At 37.8% G+C, this 27,609-nt stretch overlaps 1 protein-coding gene across 2 annotated transcripts in view; it reads left to right on the top strand.

Moving 5' to 3' along the window:
* The window catches only part of CNTN3 (contactin 3), a 245,037-nt gene extending 225,920 nt beyond the window's left edge, over window positions 1-19,117 (top strand). For both annotated transcript variants that reach the window (XM_059075925.2, XM_059075926.2), the window contains 4 exons: window positions 648-831; window positions 14,474-14,586; window positions 15,205-15,373; window positions 17,114-19,117. In XM_059075925.2, the coding sequence (XP_058931908.1) occupies window positions 648-831; window positions 14,474-14,586; window positions 15,205-15,373; window positions 17,114-17,214 (567 nt within the window). In that variant the 3' untranslated portion in view covers window positions 17,215-19,117. The remainder of the gene's footprint in view (window positions 1-647; window positions 832-14,473; window positions 14,587-15,204; window positions 15,374-17,113) is intronic.
* Window positions 19,118-27,609: the final 8,492 nt, after the last annotated feature.

Consider the following 27,609-nt stretch of genomic DNA (forward strand, 5'->3'; position numbering starts at 1 on the left):
ATATCTTTATAAGCAGTCTCAGATCATTTTGCACAATTCACAATAATGAAATACAAGTAAAACATTTCAATATATCCATATATTAACCTGTGTTACCTGCCTTCCTGTTCTCTGCAGCAGCTCTGCATACTCAGGGGTCTTGGTGACACTTGGCCATCACTGTAGGACAAGCCAATGGCTAGCTGGCTTTTCAGTGGTCTTTGCTCTGACAGGTCACTTTCTTCAGAGAAGGCATCTTCACCGTCCATCAGAGTTTAAGCATAGCTGCCAGCCTTCCAGCGTTGAGCCTGAGCCAGGTTGATTAGGGTATGAGAAGGAGGAGCAGCTCACTGTTAGAAATGTAGATTTTTTTTCCTTCATTTTCCCATTTATAAGGCTATGGGCTGGGAGCATGTAGCACCCACTGTCTTTGAATTTATCTGGTTTATCTGTGTACTTATTATCTGTCTCCCCCAGGAGTCCCTTTTCTTTCAGGTCTGTGGCACAGAGCCTAATGCAGCACCTAGCACATAGTAGGTCCTTAAAAACTACTTGTGGAACAAATGATAAAGTAAATAAATTACAGTGCCCATTTTAATAAAAATCACTTAGTTTAAAGGGTGCTGTTTTGTCAATCCTTGTCATCTTTTATGTTTTCTGTCCACCAGGTGCAGTATTGGAATAATGGAGAAGAGGAATCATCAAGCAAACTGAAAGTGGCAGGAAATGTGACATCGGCAAGACTCCGTGGCTTGAAGAGCAACTTGGAATATTACACGGCTGTCCGGGCTTTCAACAGCGCCGGTACCGGTCCCTTTAGTGCCACGGTTAATACAACCACCAAGAAAACTCGTATGTATCTTCTGATTTTTTTTTAACGTCAAAAAAATATTTTGCATTTAAAATGGTAGCCTTCTTTATCATTTTAGATGGACAACACAAGTCACTAAGCCCAATGAATGATGTAAACCCAACTCCAATCCCATGTAAACTCAGAGGCACACATACATGTCTTCCTGATACCCCTAAATCTTCAGTTAGAAACCCCATGTGAAACTGAATGTGCACCTTTGGAAAAATTTTAGACTGGGATGTTTAGTCAAGTCCATCCACTTTTCTTTTAAAATGTGATCAAGCTAATTGGTTTATTTCATGTACTTTTAGTTCTCCAAAGCTAGAGGATTTTTGATAAGCATGAATAACTTAAAAGTGCAGGCCAAAGCATCAAGAGTGATTATTTTTCTTCTTTTCTTTTTGTTATTCAAAAGAGGGCAATGTACAATAAAAGGTTACCAGCCAAAGATGTTGGTTCACATGAATATATTGATGTCTTTAAAAATCTGACCAGAGGTGTCAGTCAGTGTTGCCTTCAAAGCTGAGTCTTTGTTAGCTGTGTATTCACAGGTACATTCACAAGCACCAATGATGAGCTATACATTAACCTGGCTTGAAATTAGGCTACAGAAAAATCAGTGATTTGCAATTTGTAGTCTTTCACATATATTTCCATGAGACTGATAGCACCAGTGTATATTTAGTTATTGTATTGTATTGCTACTTTCTCACAATGCAACCATTTGAATTACTCTTGTCATCATCATCCTAGCCAATAGCAGTTGAGCAAATTTTATGTTCACACGCTTTACATCTATTCCCACACCTAAACTTCATACCTACCACATGAGGTAGGTGTCATTTTTACTTCTTTTTGAAAGATGAGGAATGTGGGCATGACAGGATTAACTTTAATTTTAAAATAATGGTGCAGTAAAACAATTTTGCTTCTTAATTTATTTTCAAAATTAATTAACCCAGTAAAAATGTTTTATCACTGGCCCTATATGGGAATGAGTCAGTTATTTTGCTTGACTGCCAATTTCATTAATGCATTTCTATTTCCATATATAATTCTTTCGTGAGAACATACCTTGGCTGGCTAAAATTGCTAAGAACAATAGTATAAAATCTAATTTTATTGCTAGTGTTATTTATGGGTAAGTTAAAATATATATAAAACACATGGGCTTCCCTGGTGGCGCAGTGGTTTGAGTGTCCACCAGCCGATGCAGGGGACACGGGTTTGTGCCCCTGTCTGGGAAGATCCCACATGCCGCGGAGCGGCTGGGCCTGTGACCCATGGCTGCTGAGCCTGCACGTCTGGAGCCTGTGCTCCGCAACGGGAGAGGCCACAACAGTGAGAGGCCCGCGTACAGCAAAAAAAAAAAATATATATATATATATATATACACACATCATTATTATATGTTCAAAGCACAGCATCAATCAAAAATTCTGATTGCACTGAAGCATGCAAACAAGTTTATCTGGCTCTTTCCTCTGACTTAATAATTGATGTGATTACTCGCTAAGAAATTATGATTGTAAAAGACTGTGTGACATCATCATGGAATCAGTGAAGAGCTTAGTGAATTGGTTAGACAGAAGGAAGAGATTGATTATAAATCGATAGGAATTTCATGGTAATGTACAGTGAGTGAAATAGAATTTAAAAAAGCAAAACCCTTTAAAATTTAAAGATAGCCTATAAATACCCAATCTAAAGTAGGAATTTGCAGGTTACAGTAACGATGGTGATTATGATTTTTATGACTAACACTTACAGAGCAATTTCCAGTCTCTGTTCTAAGTATGTTTCACGTATTGATTCTTAATTCTCACAGCAACACCGTGACTTGGAAGCTATTAGTAGTCTCACTTTAGAGACGATGCGGAACCACATAGAGGTTATATAACTTTCCTGAGATCACAGAGTAAGGAGCAAGAGAGCCATACAAATCCAGACATAGTCTTAACCACTGTGCTAGCCTCTCTTTCAACCATATAATTAGAATGTTCATGTCATATATAACACCAGTATTTATTGGGATTTTACTCTGTGTTTAGGAAGCAGGTAAGATGATCAAAGATAGACAGGACTTTTGTGCTCATGGACCTGGAGTCTCATGGGAATTCCAGTAATTGAACAAAATCCCCGCTGCAAATGATACATGCCTATCGCCCCAATTTAACTGGAGTCTGCATGTGGGGCTGTAGGTGTTATTAAAGAAAGTTTTCCTACTTTGAGTGGGAAATTCATAGAGATAATTAAAATCCCTAATTATTCTAAGATTGTGTATAAAAACCATCGTTAAGTTTTAAATTTTACATTCATAATTTTTCTAGTGTACCAAAATACAAGTAAGACAATCTTCTAAAACTATTTCTAATATTGTTTTACTGGCAGCTCTTAATAGTCATACTAACGGTTGACATGGCATTAGCTTCAAATCCTAGTTACGAATCTTAGTAAGGCTTTTGTGATTATCACTATGAAGAGAATTATTGTCATGCTTCAGGCATAACGAACGAAGATAACATCTTCGAGTCTTTGCTTGCTATCTCTCTTCCCCTCTGGATTGTAAACTTTATGGGGAAAGAGCCCTTCTGTGTCTGTTCACCCAGCCCCAGTGCCCAGCCTGGTACTGGGGGCCACTCATTAAATGTTTAATGGGTAGCTAGATGGATGAATGAAATCTAAAGAAGCAGGCCAGCCTGAAGTACTATTATTAATCCCAGGTACTTCCTGTTACTGAACATGGTGAATTCAGAACACTTACTGGAGTCCTTCACTATCTTACTTAAAATGTGCAAGTTTCATGTACTTGTAATCATGGAATTCTGTATGCGAGGCTTTACATCCATACAGATCTTGGGTGACATTTTTGATTAATGTAAATAATACAAGGATTCTCAGGTTATAAGTACTGTAGCTTCCATTGAACACTTAATTTTTGATATCCAAATACTTGTGTTTTTTTAAAGCATTTCTGAGTTAAACACTAATTAGCCTCTTTAAGTAATCAAAGATGGATTTTTGTTACTTGCAACCCAAGGAGAGCTAACTCTTAAGAACATCTTTTATCTAAAGGCACTGATGAGGAAAAATTGCAGATAGCATATAAATGACGAAATGGAACGGCTTCTAAAAGGAAACATACTGAGAAGTTTATGTTCGGAGATTGCAAGAAAGAATGTGGAGGGCAAATATTCTGCTTTGTATGACTGGAAAGTCAAGCGGTAATTGTGGCTTTCAGTATGGATAAATTTAGCACTCAACATCCTCAATAATCACCTAACGTCTCAAATCGATTATTTCTAAAACTAAGTTCTTTAAATCATCCACCCCATTTAGAACCTGGCCCTTCTACAATATCAATATTCCCCATCTTGGTAAATTCAATCCCATAATTGAAGTTGCTCAGCCACAAAAAATGTTGGGGTCATCCTCAACTCTTCTGTTTCTCTTATAGCCTAGCCCTGGTCCAGAATCTGCTTTCTACAAGAATCTGCCACCTCTTAAGGCATTCACGGCAGTCGCCCTGGCACAAGCTGGTACAACCCTCACATGGCTCAGGGCAGCGGCCCTTTATCATTCAGCCCGTCTGCCTTTGTCTCCCTTAGGCCAGAGTGGTAGTGAGATGTGGCTTCTCTGCTCAGAACCTTCCAATCACTTCCCATCCCACTCCAGATAAATGCTAAATCCTTAAAATGCCCAACAAGGCCTTTACAGTCCATCCCGAAATGCTACTTAGACTCATTTCCTACTATTTTCCACCCGCTCCTTCCACCTTCTTTTCAGGGGCTCTGCATTTGCTGCTCCCTCTCCCCCGAAGGCTGTTCCTCCAGATGCCCAAGTGGGACTCTCCCCCACGCTCACATGTAACCTCAGTGCCGCCTGACCGCCATATGTAAAAGTACAGCCCCTCATTTCCCGACATTCCCTGTCTCCTTTGCTGCTTTATTCTTGGGCGTCGCACTTAGAGCCACCACCCATGCTATAGCACGTTCGTAACTATTTTATTGTTGTCTCACCAGCCTGCTTTGACTGAAGGCCAGACTCCTTCAGGCCAGAGATTTTGCCTGTTTCCCTCATTACTCTCTCCCCAGAGCTCTATTTTCAGTGTCTCAGTAACTCACAGTTGGTGCCCTGTAAGTATTTATTAAACAAACGAGACTCTCTTCATCTCTAGGCTCTGTTCCATGGTGGCATCATTCTCACCAGGTCCCCTCTTCAGAGTAACAGTATTGCCATTAAGCACCTCAAAGCCTATTCCTGTCAACTAAACGTGCTGGGAAAAGGGCCAGCTCCTTCCTAATCCCTCCACTCAGAGCCAAGGAGGGGTCTTAGCTCTTCTAGAGCCAGTTTTTGTGGCAAGTAGGTAGAAACCCTTGATTGGCCTGGCCTGCATCACATGCCCAGAATCTCCCCTACAACAAGGGAATCCTATTTTTTAATGCCTTCACCCATGATTATACATGAGTATCTACTTGAGAAAATAGTGGTATTAAATGGTGAAATCAGTTTTTCACTTGAGTGTTTGCATTTCCAAATGGAATGTTCATCCATGTAGGTTGAGCCACAATTAATTGCCTGAATTGAAGGAAACCAATTAAGTGTGTCCTCAGGAAATGTGAATAAAACAAGCCCCAAAAGAATGTGAGTCAATATTTCAGAGGTTTTTGATAAAATGAATATTCCTGCCTCAAACACCTAATGTAGAAGTTTTCACGTTTTCAAAGGTACAATTTCATTATATAATCATCCAGTCTAAGTTAAGAGTCAGGATACATATCAGTGCAAGGTTTCCCAAATTTTAGATGGTGATCTGCCTTCTCAGTTTTTGCCATTTCTGTGGGCCTTCTCTGCTAATGTGTACCTAGTGTTTTTTCCTAAAAACGAACGTACCAGTTTTACTTATATAAACCTAAAGAAAGTGGAAACTAATTTCCTGAGTATGAAAACCAGTATCATTGCCATAAGTAGATGTTAACAAAGTAATAATTAAACAATTCACAATGCCAATAATAGTAAATATAATGAAAAAGTAAGCTGTTCTCCATTTTAAATATTAGCAACGTGGCCTTGCCTATTCAGACAACTGAACCTGCTTCCTCTTTGTTTGTGATGTTAGCACTGAAGGGATATGAAAGAGCTCGCAGCCCCCAAATCCAGCTTCCTCTTGAAACTAATGGGAAGACTAAAAGGGAATTAATTCCTCCCTAGGTGACTAAATGTTATTTGTTGGCTTTTCTGTGTGTCACATACCACAGATACATGTCAGCCACTCATGTTTGTGTATGATATGCCACAAATCACACATACAACATTAGAATACACTGTTTACTAATAATGCACATTCTTCAGCTTTAGAAGGGTTTTCTTTTCCTGTCTGTGGACTTCAGGAAAGTGATCTCAGATTTAGTAAGCTCTGAAGCAAGATAGCAACATAATATTGAATTTAATCCGAATCCAATTAGGAAGTTTCAGCTAGTATAGAAACAAATACTTACTTTGGCCAAATGTATAAATCTTACGAACTTTAGTTTGTAGGAGCTTCGGTACTTTTTTGAAAATCTGTTCACCTTGCCCATGAATTCTCTAGAAGCTTGTAAATGTTCTGATTATAGGTTACAAATTTTCATGTTGTTATTATCCGAAGAAGGAGAGATTTTGGTCACAGGAACTCCCATTCATTTAAAATGCAGAAATGCTTTCTTCCCTGACATTCTAGATTAGACCCCAAGTAATGGCTTCTCTGAGTTTTAGATGAGTTAAGAAGCACATGTTTTTGTCTTGTTTTTTAAAATTGAGTCAATCTCTTATGATAAATTAATCTATAATAACTTCAGTGATGTCAAGACAAATATATCTCATTATTTGGGAAACAGTGGCTTTTGGTGACTTGTTTTCTGCACATTGTGAAATATTTAAGCCGTTTCATGACAAATGCTGATGTTTAACTCAAGTGAAGTCCAAGTGGAAAGTGTACCTTCAAGCTACCACTTATCATGTAAGTCAGCTTATTACCATCAGGTAGTCAAGAAATCTGTTGAGTTTTACATAATTAAGTCACAGCAAATATATTTTCTTAAAATTCCGTATTTTGAAAGTCAATGCCAACTTCACTATCAGCACTGTGAAGATATCACTACTGAAAATTCTGGACAGTAATATTGTTTATTTTAACAAACCTCTACTTTTTATATGTAAAGGAAAATGTATTCATTGCTGAAAATTAGGGGAAAATAGAAGAAAATAATCACCCATAATCCTATCCCTCAGAAAGACCATTGTTAGTATTGTTGATCTTTCTTTCCAGACTTATGTTCTACAAAATGTTTCTCTTAGACAGTGGAGGTTATGCCATATATTTAGTTACCTGGTATCAGAATTTTCCCCAGGTCATTAATAATTTTCATAAATATGTTAGCGTATATATAACATTCCATTGTGATAATGCACCACAATTTAGCCATTTTCATATTGGTAGACATGTCTTATATTCCCAGCTTCATCCAGTCAACACCCTTGCAGTAATCACCTATTTGCAGTCAAGTGGCTGTAGATTTAGTAAAATCTATAGGGCTGTTATTGAGGAGTCTGATAATCAAATACATGGAGGATGTCAGGATAGGTGCTAAAAGAATGATAATAATAACAAAAGCCTTCGACATACTATTATTCTTGTCACATACCATTTGAAATTATTGAAATAATGTTACAGCCTGTCAGTTAGTGGTGTGCTATAAATATAGTGATATGCCACTTTTCTACTAGAATTAAATTAGTTTTTAATCATTTTTTTCTATTTTAGTGTACTGTCAACACACTAGAATTTGAGTTGACAGAGGAAAAATCTACAGGATATAAAAGCTGAGATATGATTTACAAAAAATTTCAAAATGTAGACCATATATCAAGTTAATTCTCATAAGGTGTGGAACTCAGCCAGCCTTCTGGGTTGGGCTTCCAACGTCATAGAACATGAAAAGTGAAACTGGAAGTCCTGAAGGACATGCTGTCAACTCTCTCCTGCCCATTTCCACTTCAGTATGTGACTCAATGCCTTTCCAAAAATTCATTGTGTTACATTGAAGCTTAGGCTACTGTTTAATAGCTGTATTAGTCAGATTGGGCTAGTATGGGTAGAGTATCCCAAACTCCCAAACCTAGAGGCTTTAAACTACAAGTGTTTCTTTCTCACTCATACTACGTGTCCATCACAGGTGCAATTCAGATCTGATCAATTGCATCTTCACTTCAGGACCCTGACTGAAGAAGCAGCCACTCTCTGGGCCATGCTGGTCTCATGGCAAAGGGAAAATGGTGAACCGTGCTCTTCAATTGCTTTTAAAGCTGTCATTTCACTTTTGCTTACATTCCACTGGCTGAAACAAGCCATATAACAAAACCTGATGTCTGTGAGATGCCAGTGAGAAGGGGAAGTATGTCTTCCTAAAGACATGGGACCACAAGTCCCATGGCCAAGCTGAATGTCGATGAGGGTGAGGCAGGGAAGCATAATCTTTCCATGGAGGATGAAGGACAGAAGACTTGCGAAGACTAAATAATAATACACCCCAAATAATCTACCCCAAAGTATTTTCAAACAATAATACAGTCAATCCTGCCAGCCAGTAATAAGGATCATTTAAAAATGTTTCCAGAGGGTCTAAGAATAAATCACAGGTCCTGAGAGATCCCTAGGGGCCCCCGAGTTGCTCTTTCATCTGCCTTTACTGTGTGCACCTTCCTCCTTCATATCCCTTCCTTCAGCATCTACGACCTCAAGCCTTTACAGAAATAACAAGGTAATTTATTCCATCCAGATAGATTACTTATATAAATATGTCAATAAAATATCCTCAAAATATGTAAAAACTACCCCAAGTGACTCTTTATTCAAAAAGAGGAATAATAACGTCAAGCGCCTTCAATGGCCAGGCAGGTTTAAATGAGCAGTGGTGGGTATGCGGGGCCGTCTCTTCGTGCTCCATCCCATTCTTTCTATCCATCGGTGTAGGACCAGTGTTCCTGATCAGCTAGTTTTGCACAAGAAACCAGAAATCTGGAACTTAAATGAAAGCTCCCAAGTTTTAAATGTTGGTAACTAAACAAAATTAAAATACAGTATTTGGGTTAGACAAAACATATGTGCAAGCTGAATCTAGCTGAAGTTTCAGGTTGCAACCTCTGGTGTGAAGCTTTACAGTTATAAACATTTGACTATCTTGTGTTTTTTAATCCAGCAACAGCTCTACCAGCTGTTTTCCTTCTTTTGCAGTTGAGACTCTGTGGCTTCTTCTAGGTTTAAGGGACTAAAATCAATACAGGTGAGTTGTAAGTGGCCACATTGCTTCTAGTACATTAAGCCTTAAGTATGTTAGGTAGATCTTGTCCTCTGTGGTGGCACAAGCTTGCTGTTTGTTGGTGCACAAGGGTAAATCGTTTTTATAGAGAATTTGTGAAAGGAAAGAATTAATATTTCAAGTTTGACGTTAGTAAGATAGAAAAGAAGGGCATTTAAGGCTTATTATGAGGTAACTAAAGGTTGGTAAGGATGGAAACCAAAAGTAGGGATGAAGATACTAAAGGGAAGTTTGGATCATACAATAATCAAACTTTACTTTATTCATAATTTGCCCAGTGTTTTACAATCTCCAGTCACTGAATGATCCTTGCAAGATTTTAGCCACATACTCAACAACCTGGATTATTATTTCCCTAATGTATTTACTTTAATACTTAAAATATTTATTTTAAAAGGCTTTGTATCATTGCTATACACAGAACACAACTAACACTCTCCTTACACGATAGTAGTTTTAATTTTCTTCCTATAAAAATGAAAGCAAAGCAGTTACTTAGAGAAAAGTTTACAAGTTAAAACTACAATGAATAGCAAAAATAAACATAAATGATTTGCTAAAAATGTGTACCTAGACATAAGTTTTGCAATGAGCTAACCAGAGGGTTGATGACTGTTATTAATAGAGTGATACTCTGTTCTTGATCACTTAGTTTAAGATGAATTATTTACTGTAAATATATCCTCACGTCAGAGTCAGTTTGAATTATGACTGTGTTTTGGGGGGTGTTTACCAGACATCTGTATGCTACTGAAGGCACCTGAGTTATTTATGTTTGTGTAACACCCTATTTTCTGTGTCATTATTTAGAACCTAATTTTAATCTATGTATTGTGTATAAAGTAAGATTACCACTGACGTACCAATATTGGCCTGATCCAAAAGAATTACATCTATGAATCAGGACTTGCATACGATAGGGTTTTTTCCCCTAACATGAAAATATGTAGATATTTACAATTAAAAATGTTATCCACCTAAAACCATCGTATTTGTACAAGTACTGGTCTCTGGGAACCACTAATCTGGTCCATGATTAGAAGTCAGAGAACATCTTTATCTCTGTGCTCACTGTACTCAAGAGAATCCCTGACACATGCAAAATGCTTATTATGTAGTGACTGAAAGGGAATTCCGGATAGAAACTTTGTTGCCCAAGGTGTGTGTTATTCACCCGGGCTGCCGAGCTGGAATTAGCCTTCCTTCTTATTACCACCACCCATATGACCTCCATCATCATGACCTGTTCACAAATTCTAGGTCTGTTCCATCCTCCAACTCTACTGCCATCACTTGCATATGGAGCTTTATTATCTTTTATACAAAGCGCTGTAGTGCACTCCCTACAGAGCTTCCAAGATTCTCCTTCTTCTCCCTCTGTCCCCACAAAGATCTATGAAAGCACAGACCTGATGGCATCACAGATCTGATCCTTCTTCAGTGCCCTGCCAATTGCCTGCCCCCCAAAAATTCCTTTTCTAGTTCCTTTGGCCTTCTAGGCTCTTTAGCATATGGCTTCTACCTGTGTCTCCAACTGCCTTTGCAATTCCTTCCCGTCATCCCTACCTGTAACCCGTCAGAACTGAGCTCCCTATGACACTCTGATAGTTCCTGCCTCTGTGCCTTGGATATCACCCCTCAACCTCTACATGTGAAACTCACATTCATCTTTCAAAATCTACTCGAGATCTTGTCACCTCTTTATGCATTTTCCCTTAACACTTTAAACATAAATATTTAGTAAATAAATCATTTAAGTATTGAATGAATACACTAGTTGTTTTACTGTCTTTCTTATTCTGTTCTTTCTTTGTGTTTTGTTCCTTATCGTCTTAGTCTTAATATGATCAGCCATATTCAAGCTCTCAAGCTGATGGTCAGTGTTAATGTCCCAGTTTTGTCTTTGTGAAATTTATGCATTTATTGGGATGTGTCTTGGAGGACTTTCAAAACCATGGACCTAGCAAATTCATTCTAAATTCTGATGTGCCACATTTGAGAACTGTGACCAGCCAAATGTTACCCCCCTGACACCATGGTGAATTGCTACTGATACTTGCTCTCAATCTTTCCCCATTCAGCGTTACTTTGTCATTGCATGAATCATTCCTTAGGGACACATAGGGAGTAGATCAAACTTATTGTATGATAACACTAGAGAAGTGTTTTCTTAATCCTTGGGTTGTGTTTCTTGCATTAAAATAGCAGTCAGTTACATACAAAATCTAATTTGATATCTACGTTTAACAAGACATTAGGCTAGTGAATAAAAACTAGCATATGGGCCTATCAGTGTCGGAGACCATATAGGACATTTTCTCTGCAAGGAACTTATGAGTTAGTAGGAAAATTGGATAATAAACATAAAACCACAATTAAATATAAAATGTACCTTTGCTGAAGATGATGAAGAAAGGGAACCTGGTATATGAAAAGAGGCCCCGTTGTATGTTTAGTCTCAGAAGTCAGGAGAAGCAGTCCTAGGAAAGTGAAAATTGAGTGTATTTTGAGATGAACATGTTTAATATTCATTTTTATGTCATTGATAAATCATTTGTCAATGGTTCAAGAGTTAAATAAAGTCACAGATAGTTACCACAACGTAATAGGGGAAGCATAGACTTTGGAATTAACCGGAACTGGTTTGAATCCACATCATACCTCTTACCAGCTGTGCCTCTTAGCAAGTTCTTTGCTTTTAATTTTTAATTGTGATAAAAATACATTAAAAATGTGAAAAAAATACATGACATAAAATTTCCATCTTACCTATTTTTAAAGGTACAGTTCCTTAGTGCTGGGCTTGGTTATTGTGCAGCCTATCTCCAGAACTCTTTTCACTTTACAAAACTGAAACTCTGTACCCATGAAACAGCATCTCCCATTGTCCCCTCCCCCACCCCTGGCAACCACCATTCTCCGTTCTGTCGCTATGGATTGACTACTCTGGCTACCTTGTATATGTGGAATCCTACAGAATTTGTCTTTTTTGTGACTGGCTTATTTCACTTTGCATAATTTCCTCAAGGTTCATCCAGGTTGTTGCATGTGTCAGAATTTCCTTCCTATTTAAGGCTGAATAGTATTCCTTTGTATGGATATACCACATTTTGATTATTCACCTGTTGATGGACACTTGGGTTGATTCAACCTTTTGTCTGCTGTGAATGATGCTGTTATGAACATGAATGTACAATCTTCTTTTTAAACTTTCTGGGTCCAGATTACCCATGTAGCAAAACGGGCTTTATTATAATGCAGTGTAGTGAGGATTAAGTAAATTTTATTACATAAAACCACATTCTACCTTGCCTAACATATTATAGGTTTTAATAGGCATCATTTGCTAACAATAAGAGGATTTTAAATTTGGAAGGAAAGTTTATCTGATCTAGGATTTTCCAGAAGATGTTATTCTTACCAGTAGCGATAAAAAATGATTTTAGAATAGTCCACAAATCTTTTTGAAAATTTAATAATGCTTCATTTATTATATAGAGTACCATAGGAATGTAACTAGCATACCAAGGCTCATGACTGTGTGAATGTTAGTGTTTAGGACAAGGCTTAATTTGATGTTTAAGTCAAGTTCATTTTTTAAAAAATAGCAAAAATGATGAAAACAGGACGAGACTATCCGATGCTTGGAAACACCGATATGGAAAATAAGAGTAATCAGACCCAGAACGAAGCTTTTATTTTTCTCCCCTTTCCCATTTCCTGTTTTTTTTTCCTTTTTGTCCATTCAGAAAATACTCAATTCAGGCTGAACTCTCATCTGTCTTGGGACTCATACAAAATAAGCCCAAGTTTTAAACTTGCAGTTAAGTTTTTTGCAAGACTAGTGTTGGAATAAGCGATTCAACCAAAATCACTCAAGTTTTCTATAATCTACAAGTACACATCTCTTGGCAGGACACACCATGCTGAAGCATGTTATCTGAGCTGCCTCAAATGGAACCTGTCCTTTTATGGTGCCGCCAGGCCACAGGAAATCACAGACTTTGGGCAACTGTTCTAACAATCGTGCATTCGTAGCATTTGGATGGAGCCCCGCAAAACACAGTCATTAGTATTTCAGCCCTAAGTCACTGCCATATATAAGTTTTGTTATCTAAGCTTTGCAGCTTCAGAGTGCTCTGAGCTGACCTAAACTCATTGTTAATACCAGATCACAAATTTTAAAGGCAATGTAGAATTGTGTTAAAGAGCAGACAATAAGCCAAAATATCTGCAGGGAATACAATCTTGTTTGGCGTCATTAGTCACATGAATGTATCTGAGCACTCTTCCCATCCGTAAGTCCAGCCGCCTCTCCCTCATGGCATGAGTCAGTGATGTTGAGAAATTTCTCAGCATAGCCAATCTTTTATATCATTTTCCCATGACAAATTCAGTTAACCAAATCACATTCTGTGGCTAAATCCACGAGTACAACATATTTCAACACTGTTTTGGGCAATTGTGATGTTGTTGCCAAATGGATAATATGATGTTTGTTGCTTTGTGATTGACAACAAACTGCATTTTCAGTGTCCTATGTTGCTCTTGACAAATGCTGTCAGACCGCCTTCCCCCCGGCATCTAGTGTCCATGAGAGGGAGCTAAATTATGAATCCAACTTTTTAAACCTCAGAGAGTTCCATTCATTATCTCATGGAGCTCTCATTAACGTTGCATTGTTTTGCCTTTTTTTTCTCAAAAATTGATTTAACCTTGGAAAACGAAGGTAAAGTATAGACTCTGTGCTGCAGTTTTTCATGTGTGTAGCTACTACTTCTTGGGAATAAATCTAAGTAATCCTTATTTTTGATTGCCTCCCATTTTGCTCATCGCATCATACATGGCTGGCTTTCAAAGTCATCCACACTTCATTTCCTGCAACTTTAATCTGTTCACTTGGCAGTTTCTCTCAGCCTCTGGATGTGTCAAACAGGACACACTGCCTGCCTTTCCTAGCCCATCACAAGCATCCCTCTAGTGGTGGATAAAAGAATTTCTTTATCTCCACTATCAACAAGTTTTCCAGGAGACCATAGCAACAAGTGAGAAATGCCCTAAAGTATATGACGAATATGGTAAAACAAATTGTCTCACGATGTTACGGAAATGCCTTTGTAAAAGGAAATTTAGCTACTCTGTTATTTTCTCTGATTCTTCCTATACACTACGTGTTACCAAAGAGATTCTGCTCTCCTTTGGCTTGCCTCCTATGACGGTCATTTATCTGTTCTATGTAAAATATCACCCCATGCTCAAATCTACTTTAATTTTGCATTTCAAGCTCCCAGTCAGCCACCAGGAAATGTTGTTTGGAATGCTACAGACACGAAAGTGTTACTTAATTGGGAGCAAGTGAAAGCCATGGAGAATGAATCAGAAGTAACAGGATATAAAGTAAGTTGTAGCATTTGCAATGCTTTCCTTTCCTACTTCTGGCAGTACTTTTCAAAGGAAGCTAGATTTGAACAGTTTTTCTAAATGTTGAGATCTTTATAAACTACTTTAGACATACAGATGTCAAGCTGTTTATGAAAAGGGCATTTTTCCAAAACATCTGATTTCTTAAATATAAATTTAAGTGACATAATTCTGCTCAAGTGGGAATTTTAGACCAAATGTTGGTAAGTTGTTCATTATGTTAGTTTCCTATTTCTGATGCTCACCCATATACTACTTAAAAAACAGCTAATAGCATTGGCTCTGATTCTCTGGTCTCCTGTTCAAGATGTATACAGTAGGACCTTGCCCCCATCTCTCCATCCTCACAAATCCCCAAGCAGCTGAGCTTCTCATAGAAGTTTTCTCTTCCCCACCTTCTTCATTTTGAGCACCTGATGATTCTACCATGTACTGATCCCTAGTCTAAAGTGACAGAGCTACGAATGCAGCCTATATTTTAGTGGGTATGGAAAACAAACAATATAAATGAAGTAACATCAGAGTAATAAGTTTATGAAAAAAATAAAAGAGGGCACTATAAAAAAACTCAATGTGTTTGTTCATGCATTTTAGGTTTTCTATAGGACTATTAGTCAAAATAATGTGCAAGTGCTAAACACAAACAAAACTTCAGCTGAACTTTTGCTGCCCGTTAAAGAGGACTACATTATTGAAGTTAAGGCCACAACGGATGGCGGGGATGGGACCAGTAGCGAACAGATCAGGATTCCAAGAATAACCAGTAAGTTGGTCGAAATCAACATCTCCTTAATTTGTGGCATCAGTTATGAGCCCCCGAGAGAGAGTCAATCAGTGCCTCCCTCTCCACTCTTTTTTTTTCCTACCGTTTCTTTCATCTGAATGGCAGCAGGTCTTGGAATATGAGAGATGAGGGCAGGAGGAATTCCTCACGAGTGGTGCAAAATAAGAATGATAAGAACAGAATAACAGAAAAAACATTGAGAAATATTTAGCAAATTTTATTAATTTAATATTTTTTCTCATTCTGAGCTATGCATAAATTTGCCTTTGGATTGCTATAAAACAGAATTCCTTAAGCATTTCTCAGGGGCAATGTTGAAGCCACAAAGTGTTTTTAAGATCTTTAATATTCCAGTTGTTTGCCTCTGAGAAATTATAGATGAATCTTATCAGTTCTTTACCAAGTAGAAAATTTAGCCTTGTTAAATTAAGGTCAGAACCCACTTGGCCAAACCAAAAGACCCTATAAAAAAAAAAATTCTTAGTTTCTGATTTCAGTGGAGTTTCATACTTGCTTTTCTTTTCAAAATCCAAATGAAGCCTATTGTATTATAGAAATTGTACTTTAAGAGTTCAGGGAAACAGACTTTTCATAGGTATGTTACCAGTGACAGTGTTAAAAGAAATTTTATCTTTTAAATCTCTAGGGTGGAGTTTTGTGGCCTCAATTTAAGTACTGCAGAAGCCATGCTATTCTGTGGTTCTTAGTAACCTAAATTACTTTGCTTCCTGTTTCTTTTCATTGAGGTTGGCCTAATCTATAATCTTGGGCATTCAAGATTAAAACCCTTATCTGTAATCTTGGAAAACAAAATGAGGGACATCATTAACAAGTAAAGAGAAAGGGAGATGTGGAAACTTGGAGGAATTTTATCTCTTCATGAAATCATAAAGACTGCAATACTTAGACCAAAACAAATAAGTAACTAAATGAAGAAAATGGGAAATATTTATCTCAGAACTGAGTTCTGCAACATAAAAATATGTAAAAACCATTTAGGACTACAGACATTTAAAAAACTGTATGTGCTTCAATAGAGCAAAACCAGGAATTAATTTAAGCTTATTATTATTATTATTATTTAGGTTTTTAATTAAGACCTGCTATCTTGTTCCTAAGATAGCTCAAGGTTCAGAGGTAAAATTACAATATGGCCAAAGTGGAACTGTTAAAAGGAATAGGTTCTGTGCTTTTGCAGGAACAGACAGATTTTAGCATTTGAGGGATGCTGAGTCGAGAGTAGCCTTTCCCTCTGACATCTGCCTTCTTGTTGCGTTTGCATAGATTGGTGCAAAGGCCAACTATAGGAAAATGGAGCTTTTACTGATTGCTTTTTTAAGGTGATATTTTATATTATACATAATAACTTATCTAAAAATGTACAGAAGAGAAACAAACATATTTCCTAACCCTTCTCCAATGAAGTTTTCTTTAATTAAACCATTGAATTATCTCAAAATTGTCTGTAATAGAGTATAATTGTTTTCAAAATGATTAAGTTGTTTTTCCACTTTCAGTTAAAGTTAAATAATACTGGATGAACAAAGCCCAGAATCCTTTAAGAAAACTTAAGTATATAAGAGTGTTGATAGATACTCTTGGCAAATAATATATGCTACATTGTTAAATAACACGACGGCTAATGTTAACCTGTGGTAGTAAGTTAGTTACTTAAATTGATACAGTCCTTATTAATGAGCTGTTTATCATCTTTGACAGATATGGATGCAAGAGGTTGTACATCAGCCATCTCCAGTGCCCACCCTGTGTCAGGTTATATCTCTACAGTTCTGTTCTTTATTGTAAACACCCTGTGGTGATAGTCACTTTTTCTTATTATTATTTATTGGAAAGTTCATTGGTTACAAAAAAAGTGCTTTCATGAAATGCAGTGATTATGCATGTTTTTTTCCAACTCTGTATTTTTAACTTTCTACATAGGTAAAATATGAATATAATAAAAAAAAAACCAGTAAATCCTTTTAAGGGAATCTGAAATGCCTTAATATTTACTTGATACACCAAAGGAATTTACATATTACACACATCCGATGTTTGATAGAGACATTCTTATGATTTTAAGCACTCCCTGTGGATAAAGACTCACATGCTTCCATGTATACACACCCACATGCAGACACATACCTTTGTGGGTTTTGTTTTGGTTTTTTTTTAATGTAGAAAAACTCATTTACTCCAAGTGCTTTGCTCCCATTGTAACAGCACTGTTTGGAAGGCGTCATTAGTGTTATTTGGAAACGCTCATTGGAAATACTCAAGGGTGAAAGATACATGTAAAAAATTACCCTGCTGGGCAGAGGGTGCATGTAATTCAAAAGAATGTTGTTGGAGATGCTGCAGTAGACTTTGGAAGAGTGCTGTTTTGTCCGGATATACTGCTGCGTGGTTGTGAGATTCTTTACAAATCACTGCTCTCCACTTCTCAAGCACTCACCCTTAAAATGTGGAGATAATAATACCCATCTTATCTGCCTCTCCCCCATGAATTACTTGCTAAAAGGTAAAGAAGGAAATGTGAAAGTGCTTTGTTAGCCCTAATGCACTAGGCCTGTGCAAAATATTAGTATGAATTTATTTAATCATATTGAAGTCCTGAGGACCAGCCACATTTTTAAAGTTTGCGCTCCATTCTGGGTAATGCTTTCTTTTTCATTGCATGATATTAGAAAACCGGAACGATCACATTTTATCCTCTCTCAAAAGGTTTAAAAAGTGAAATAAAGTAAAAAGGGATTGTTTTCCTTCACACCTAAGAACAAGCTTTCAGGTTTTATTAAAACGTGGAGAAAATAAGGAACAATCTGAATCTTAACCCAAATATTAAACAAAATTTACGTGATCCTTCATTTCCAATCTCTGATTCCATCAATGGACCCTCTCTTTTTTGGATGGTGGAGATGGTTTTAATGAAATCCAACCGTTTATGAGAGTGAGTCTGGCAGGCTTTTTAGTTCCTGAGCTAAATTTGTAATAGAACCATGGCCATGCTGCTGACTTTGATATGTATGACTCAGTCTCTCAATACATGGTGTTCAAAGGATTGTCGAAGACATGACTTCATAGCAGTATGTAAAAAATATATGAAAATCAGCAGATTGAGTGTTACACATTGCAAAATCAATTTTTTACCTCTTTCCTGTCCATTTCACATTTTGCTGGAACTTGTTCTTTGCAAAGATATCTGAATTTGAAAGCAACAGATATCAAAAGAGAATACATATTAGCAAAATCCTGATATTACCATAGAGTGTTACATTTAGAGATCACATTTAAGATAAAGTCATTATACACAAAGAAGAAAAATATTTATAACTTTTCTCTTCAAGGTCTGTATATACTGTATATATCTCGAAAAATTCTGAATGACGAGTAGATTTCATATGACCATTGTTATTTCGGGTCCAAAAGTGGAGAAACACTTTCTCCAATACCTGTATTTTATGCTACATGTAATGGAGTTGTACCTTTTTATTATTTGGTAATTCCTATAATATGTTCCTATACTTTTCATTTTCAAGGCAATTACTCTATTGTTTCATGGTGTTTCTAGAAATATATCTCCATGAGATATGTACTTTGTTTCATATTGAAAAGTATAAAATTTACCTTTAAATTCCTGTGTGTGTATCCTATGGTTATCTGTATGTATTATTTTTTATTATTCTAATAAAATTTGTAAAAATCAAATGCGCATGCATGATGAATTGTGGTATGGTCAAAAAGAACATTTTACGGGGGAAATAAGCGGGCACCATAATAGTTATGCCGATGCCGTCATTTCTTATATTCTTCAGCCTACTTTTAGTCTTTCCATCTTTTATTTTTTATACGCTACTGACTGAGTAAAATCAGCAGTTTGAGACAATGCCCTGTCTACTGAAGGGATTTCAGCTCTGGGGAGATGGGAGGAAAGAGAAGCAGAAAATTTACTTTATAGAATTACGGTATCTAGTTTCTTCTGGCTTCTTCTTCAGTTAGTGTGGCTACTCCCACTTTTCTGACAAATATCTTCTTAAGATTAATAGCAACTTATCAACTCTTTCATTGACTTTCTCCTTGGTGTCAGTGTTAGAGACTTGCTTCTAAACAATCCTTGCGGTACAATATATTCTAAATGTTTGAAAATGTATACTAGAAAAGGATTAGTTTTCGATTAGTAAAGAGTGTTAAAAGTTACTGTTGATGTAGGGAAAATTAGAGCTAAAATAATAATCATTTTCTAACATGAAAATTCAATGATATATTTAGAAGTAGGAGAATTAAGTGAGAAAAATCTGTGTAGAGGTTGTACCACAGTATGAAGTTGTGTGTGTGTTTGTGTGTTCGTATGTGTGTTCGTGTGTGTGCAGGGGTATGTGTGTGGGGGTGACTGTAAATTTAAGTCTAGTTGTACTAGGTGCATTAGTGTACCCTAAGAAAGGGCAAAGAGCTGGGGAATATGCAGAAACAGATTATACCACCAGAACCAGCCCTGATGTCCTCTCCCCCGAAGCCAGGGCTGTTTGACGCGGCACAGTCAGGTCAGCAGTGAGTCATACTGCCTTGATCTGAATTGCATCCTCACCAGTTAGTGACCCTGCGATCTTGTACTAGTTCTTTAACTAAGCTAAGTCTCCGTTTCCCTGTCTGCAGAATGGGACTGTGGTGGTATTATCCTCATAGAGCTGTCAGATCTTCAGTAACTACTAAACTCCTCTGCCCTGAAGTTTCCTCTTTTATGAAAATGGAGGTTATTGGTGCTACCCACTTAGAGGGCTGGGCGTTAGGAAACATGATGATGTGTGAGTGCTTAGAACCATGCTCTTAGCATTCTTCTTCCCATCAGTAGGTAACTGTATGACACTGGAAGACAGAAGACATCGTTCGAAGGTGGCTTTGTTGTAGAGCTCTCCTTTGATCTCATTCCACTGAGAAGAAAGGTATATGATTCCAGGAGTTCCTAGAAGAGAGGGTAAAGTGATTCTAGTATCGGATTAATTTTTCATAGTAATGTCATACTGATCCTATTAACATATCTTCACTCTCCATGTGCCAGGCTCTGAGTTAAGCACTGTACCTTTGCTGAATTCATCTTTACAACAGTCTTCTTAGTTAGGTACTATTATCAAGCCCATTCTACAGATGAGGAAACTAAGGGTCAGGAAGATTAAGGACATTGTACTAGGTCATTCTAGCAAGGGCATAGTAAAACGGGAGTCTAACCCTGGTAATCTGGCTGTAACCCCTGAGTCTGAGGCACGAAGAGGTTTTTAATCCCTTTCAAAATCAGATCCATTAGATTTAGAGATTCAGAATAAGCATCTCTAATGTCAATTTGTAGTATAATTTGTTCTGCCCTCTATTACTGATCATAATTCAAATTGGAGAACTGAACACCTGGGAAGACCTCTTTTGGCTATCATAAATTTTGATATTCTCTAATTCTTACATGGAAGGCTATCCAAGCTAAAATTGACCAAGTGTAAGTATTCTTTAAGTAAAAATTATAAAAATATTTGTTTTTTAAAAATAATTTTTAGGTATTATGTTTAATTTTCTCCACACATTTTTTTAAAAAATTGAAGATGGTCTGTTGATTTTCATTAATATTACCATTTTCAGTGAAAACCTAACAGTGTAATTCAATTAAAGAAAAATGATTAGAATGTTACAAGTTCTTATTTTTCAATTAAAATCCCCCCTGTCGTTTCATGTTCTTATAACTCCATCATTTTTAAATTTAAAATTAATCTTAATGGGGTTCATTTTTTTCTGAAGTATTTTACCCTTTTTAAAAATGAAAATTGTGCTGATACTCATTACCATTTGGAATCACTTCAGTAAATATTGGAGGTAAAATCACCCCAGCAGCTATTACAAATTTAGCAATTAGTAAGTTGTACCATTCTTTTGAAGAAAATATGTAAACAGAGAGGACTATGATTCATTTAAATGGTTAGGTGTTTCTGCTGTTATTTTTATTTGAATCCTGTGCCCTAATTTAACATGTCTTGCTTTACATATAGGTGAACTTGCATGCAGAATAAATGCCCTGATACAGAATTAAAGTTGTAAGAGAGGGTTCTTTTGTTATTTGTCAGCCTTCATTCTTATTCTTTACTCTTATTCTGCCTGCTGAAATTATTTTATAGCCTGATGATTCTACCTTGGTCATTAATACGGTGGGGAAGAGAAAGAATGAGATCCTGCATAATTGGGTGTTACCTGGGAAAACTCAGAAAAAAGCAGAGACAAATGATAAGAACAGCAAATTAGAATTATTTTACCATCGGACAGTAAAATGGGACAGACTAATATAAATGACAATGCTGATGTGAAATGTCTATCGAGACTGGCTAATGAGAAAGTGAAGGGTCCTTCCAGTGTGATTGGTGTATTGGCCTTTCCAAAGCATCAAGACAAGAATGGCTGCCCTTCCAAGACTAAATTTCAAGATCACATATGGAAATGCTCATTGGGATCATAAGCTGTGGCACAGTAAGTACACTCATTGTGCGTAGCTCATATTTATCTGTTCAGTACCTAATTGTTGAGTGAAATCAGGGAATTAATCACCATTTTGTCTTAACCCTCACCTATCGTGCTTGCTTAATTTTTCCTCCTGTGCGACCCCTGAAGATATTAAGATATGATGATTAGGAGACTAAGAGGTATTTTAAAATGTGTTTGAAATAATGATAAGCAGTAGATCATCTGTGTTGGGAAAGTTGACCAAATTGGGATGAAACAGTATAGCATAGTGGTTAAGAGCATTTGTTCCCAGTCATAGATGTGGGTTGGAACCCTAGCCATGTCCCTAAATAACTGTGTGATCTTGGACAAGCAGGTTAATCTTTCTAAGACACAATGCTTATCTCTAAAAAGACACTAATGGAAGGAAGGACCTGCCTTGGAGGATTGTCACGGTAAGAGGACATGATCTAACCATAGAAAGCTTTTTACCATAGTTTGGCTAATGGGTACTCAATCAGAAAGTCTAATAAGTTAATAATAATATGATTGGGTTTTTTTTGTTTTGTTTTTACAAGGTTTTCCTTTTTATTTAATCAAAGAACGGTGGATAAACAAACAGCACAGTTACTTCAGATCATTCTTCATATTGTATACACACAGACCAATGAACGTAATCTGAAAGAAAGCTGCAGTCAGAAATGAAATGCATACAGCTCTTCCTTCCCTCGCTCAAAAAAATTTAAAACCACACAAACTTAGAATCTCATCAGCACACACTCTCCTGTGACAAATGATTCAGACATAAATAGTGGGTGCAAAGAAACTATATGCTAACATATGTATAACCTTTGTTAATGAAAAACGGAAGCAGCCATAATGATTAAGAAACATTCGGTTACTGATAACTAGTTGTACCCTAAAGGGCATTATCAAAAGAGAAATCATGCTGCAGAGAAAAGCTATATATACATACACAATGAGAAGAGAAATAGTGCTGCAGAGAAAAGCTATCTATACATACACAATGAGAAAATAAACTGCAAGATTAACGCATGCATGTTTAATATTGGAAAAATCACAGCCCTCCAACATTTCTCCACGTTTGTCATAAAAGCCCTCTGCACTCAACTAAAATTAAAATGCTCTTAAAAGGATAATACTTGTAAAGTTTATTTAAGGCTTTTCAACCACAGAAACTGCAATGTAAATAAATGTTCAGAGTCATTTTCAAAACAAATAAAATCTATTCTGATGACATGCATGATTAAAAGGTCTATGCAAGATACATTGCTCTACATTCCCAGTGACTAGGAAGAGAAACCTCAAGTCAATTTTTAGTTTGCAGATGGTCAAAGGGTTTTGTATTCCAGCAGGAGTTCCAATCTTCTGGAGCTTTTCACCAACAACTACTGGATTTTCTTTTCTGATTTTCTCAGCAGCATCAGCTTTGTAATTATAAGAGCAATTGTGTACATCTGAGTAACGGTGTACACCACAGTAAACGTTTCCACACCAGCATTCAAACCCAGTAAGTCCCACTTTCCTCCTGCACGTGAAACAGCGATTCTTTTTTTGTTTTGGTTTTTCAAGAGCCTTACTTTGCTCTTCAGTTGGCTGCTGTGTGGTTTCTGATCCTGAAGCTTGCAGGTCTTCTTTTTCAGGTATTACTTTGTTCACAGATGTGCTGTCCACTTGGGAAGATGCTACAGATTCTGATAAGAGTGACTGATTTGATACAGGGCTTGGCTGCATTGATGAAGATGTAGAGTCTAACGCCGACTGAGCTTCTGGGACACTGCCATCTGTGCCCCGAACTGGTAAAGACTCAGACTACTGACAGAAGGTGCAGGTGGGCTTATTCTGCCTTTACTACTATTCTGTCTCTGAAGATGTTCTTTATAACCTATTGAACACATGCCATTTGTACGAGGGTTTCCATAAAATCCGCAGCCAGTGGAACAAAGTATAGGCACTTGGCTGTGATTAGTTTCTTGAGCTATGTTCCTCTGTTGTGCACTCTGATAAAAGTATAGGGACTTTGGATTAGGGGTCCTACTGCACTGAGGATGCTTTGTAGTTCTCTCTCTGTATAGCGGTGCCCACTTCCCTATGTCAGGTTGTCTCTCCTGCTGTTGCTTGGGCTGGCGGCGGCTCTCTCTGCCTGACGCACTGCCCGCTGTCGCCGGTCGCCGCTGGTGAATGAAGACAGGTGAGGCCACCGAACTCCTGCTCGCTTGGGCCCGGCCGTCGCCTCCAGCCCCTCCGCCTGCTGTTTATTAAACTCTTCTGTTTGGCTGTTCGGCCTCCGCCGCGATCGCAGGGGAGAGTTCCGGGAATGGCCGGCTCCTGGCGCTGACCTAATTATTGGGTTTTAATTGCTCAATTATTCTTCAAGGGTTACTTGTAAAATACACAGGATGACAGTATTAAACCTCAAAGGGTAGTTCATCAATTCTTCCAGAGTTTCAGATACTGGTCTCGGGACAAGATGTCTCATCTCCAGGAGGTTACATGCAAGTTATAAAGCAAAGGAAAGGACTACAGAGTAATTTGAGGATGAGAACGATATTGTAGAATATATGCTCAAGTAGTTGTGAGAGCTAAGGTAATGTTTATAGAGCTTTTAGCAAAATACTGGCCACATGTCAGGCACTCAGCCTCTGCTGCTTGCAATCCTTCGTCTCTCAAAACAAGATCCAAATGGCGGATAGCTCAAAATGTTGCCACAATCAAAGCCAGTAATACTATTCAGAGGATGTTATTCAGAAAGATGTTAACTCTCAGACTAAAAGCTTTACTGCTTCTGCCTTGATCAATAAGGCCTATTCATGACCTCATACTTGTTCCTCATGAATTATGGTAATTAAGTTGAAAGCAGGGTCCCTTGGCCTGGTAGAGCTCATTTGGCTACAGAGAAGGTTCTAGATGTTAGACTGAAGAACATGAGGGGCTGAGAGTTCTTAGAAAGGCTTGGGAGAGGGGAATGTGTTGAGGGAAAGGAAATCATGGGACTGTCATACACAGTGAAATAAGTCAGAAAGAGAAAACAAATACCGTATGCTAACACATATATATGGAATAAAAAAAAAAAAATGGTTCTGAAGAACCTAGGGGCAGGACAGGAATAAAGACGCAGATGTAGAGAATGGACTTGAGGACACGGGGAGGGGGAAGGGTAAGCTGGGACGAAGTGAGAGAGTGGCATGGACATATACACACTACCAAATGTAAAATAGATAGCTAGTAGGAAGCAGCCGCATAGCACAGGGAGATCAGCTCGGTGCTCTGTGAACACCTGGAAGGGTGGGAGGGAGACGCAAGAGGGAGGGGATATGGGAACATATGTATATGTATAGTTGATTCACTGTGTTGTACAGCAGAAACTAACACAACACTGTAAAGCAATTATACTCCAATAAAGAAGAAAAAAGGAAACCACGGGAAGAGTGTCCTGAAGCCGCATTTTGAGAACACTACTTCGTTTAGTATTCTTACCTAGAGCGGGTTACCTTCATCTGCCAGGACCACTGCCCGTGAGTGACAAAGTCCTGCTGGCCCTGGAAGTGCCAAAGGAGATTTCTTTGGCTACTGCTACCATGATTTCTTACTTGAGAAATTAAGCACGTTTGTCTAAATTTGCAACACCTGACTACTTTCTGTAGGAAAGAAAGCCATTCTTTCCTTGGGTTTTCCTGCTTCTGTAAGAGGAGATGCTAAGGAATGCAGAATGGGGGGGAAAAAATTCTAGTTGCCTCTTGCCGTAGCTTGGGAGATTCATTATGTACTAATGAAACGATCTCAAAGAGAGAGAAAACGATAAATCTAGGCCAAGATTTCAGTTTAAAGAAAAGGCAAGGGGGAGAGTAAGCGCTAGGTATATTTTCCAATGTAATGCTAATTGAACACATTTCACTTATGTTCAGGGACATTCACCTTTCACTGAAAGGTCGTTCAGTACCTTCAAAGAGAGTTTTCTTTAAAACGGCACGTACCCATACTTCTAGCCAGAGACTTAAGTTCTGTGGAGAGCTTTCTGCTGACAGCCTGTGTTGTCGAAAAGGCAGCTATTGGCTACAGGTGTTGTGAAGGTAGATGAGCCCCAGCTGCTCAGGAGAGAAGTGGGGACAGCGGAATGCTCCTCGGCAACTGGAAGGGACTTGGAGTAGACGGTGGCTTGCCTGGGGGAAGAGCTTCCGGATCTAAGCAACAAGCTGGTGGAAGGAAATGATGCGAGCTGTGAGCTGAGCGTCCAGGCTCGGTAGGTACACTTAAATTGTAATTTAAGCAAGGGATGGTAGAGGAGCATTGGGGGAAAGATGTCGAGGGTGTGCTTTGGAATCCGAAAGCCTGTAATGCCTGAATCTGCCTCCCGCTTGCTTGGGGCTTTTGACCGAAGTGCCTGAGCGCTCTAAATCCCTTTTCCTCTCCCGTAAAACGGAGGTGGGATATGCCTGCCTCTCGTGCATGATAAATAAGTGAAATAATACACAGAATGAGGTTATCGCTCTACGTGAGGAAGGAAGCCCTCAACGCTCCGAACTTAGAAGCAACTTCAACTTTTCTCCCATCTCAGATATTGCAGGAATGAGAAGATGAGCGCTAATTTTTCTTAATACTTGAAATTTCATTCTGTTTATCATTTTCATTGACCCCATGTGTAGACTTGCTTATTGCTCAAGGTGAAAACTGACACAGAAAACGCCATTCTGAAAGGAGACACCCACTGTTTTTTCTTGGGCTTAAAAGGGAGGTCAAAAAGAAAAAGTAGCCTTCTTTCCTTTACTGGTTCAGAACAATTTCCCAAAATGGTCATATGTAAAGAATTTCAGGTTTCTGCATCCTTAAGTGTTCGATTTCAATTATTTTCCTTGAAACTAAATGGTATTTTCAAGAGAAAAAGATTGCATCAAAAATATTGTTTTCTCCCTCTTCTCAGATAGCATATTCCCATCTGAGTGTCTTAGTTGTTTTAAAGCCTTTCTATACAGATGAAAGAAAAACTTGACTCTTAGATACCTTCACATTTTTATGAGTAAAACATGCATGACATCCTGGAATACCTTCAGGCTCATTCTTATTTATGACATGTTTTTGAGAATTTGAGTAAGACTAACATGAAAACAGAGTTTAGTCATGATGTTGTAATTTTTAAGGGAAAAAGTACCTTAATTAAACATATTGATCTGGATTTTTTTTTTTCTTGTACAAATGTGAGGTCACTTGTCACTTAATAAAAGAGTCACTTCTCCAACAGCAGAAAAATCCCAGGAAGCTTTTCAGCCACGAAACTTGATATAGAAAACCTTTGAGTGCCTTCCTATCAGCATCTACTACAGATTCTTTTCTTGGCTCTTCCTTGAAAATCCTGTGTTTCCTAGGCTGAAATAGACCCTGTGCACAGCTGTTTGTGATTTATAGATGATCTTGGTGTTTAGAAATACCAGCAAGTCCCACAATTTTCTGTATCAGGACATCAGAAGTTACTGTCTAGATACTGCTGCCATGGCAGAGCATGGAGTGTACATGGAAATGACTTATCCTGAGAATTATCTTTAAGTAAAGCTTAATAGAAGGATGAGGAGTTTGTTTTGAGGTCTTCTTTCTGTGTTAGAGGTTTTCAAACCAAAGTATCAGAATTGGCTTCCTGCCCAGCTGTCTTGAATCAGTCTCTCAGGATAAGGCAAGGAATCCGCGGATTTTTGTCTCATGAGCTGATTAAAATGAACCATCAGCTATGGTAT

Source organism: Kogia breviceps, chromosome 10 (assembly GCF_026419965.1).
Source record: "Kogia breviceps isolate mKogBre1 chromosome 10, mKogBre1 haplotype 1, whole genome shotgun sequence".
NCBI classification, from domain to species: Eukaryota; Metazoa; Chordata; class Mammalia; order Artiodactyla; family Physeteridae; genus Kogia; species Kogia breviceps.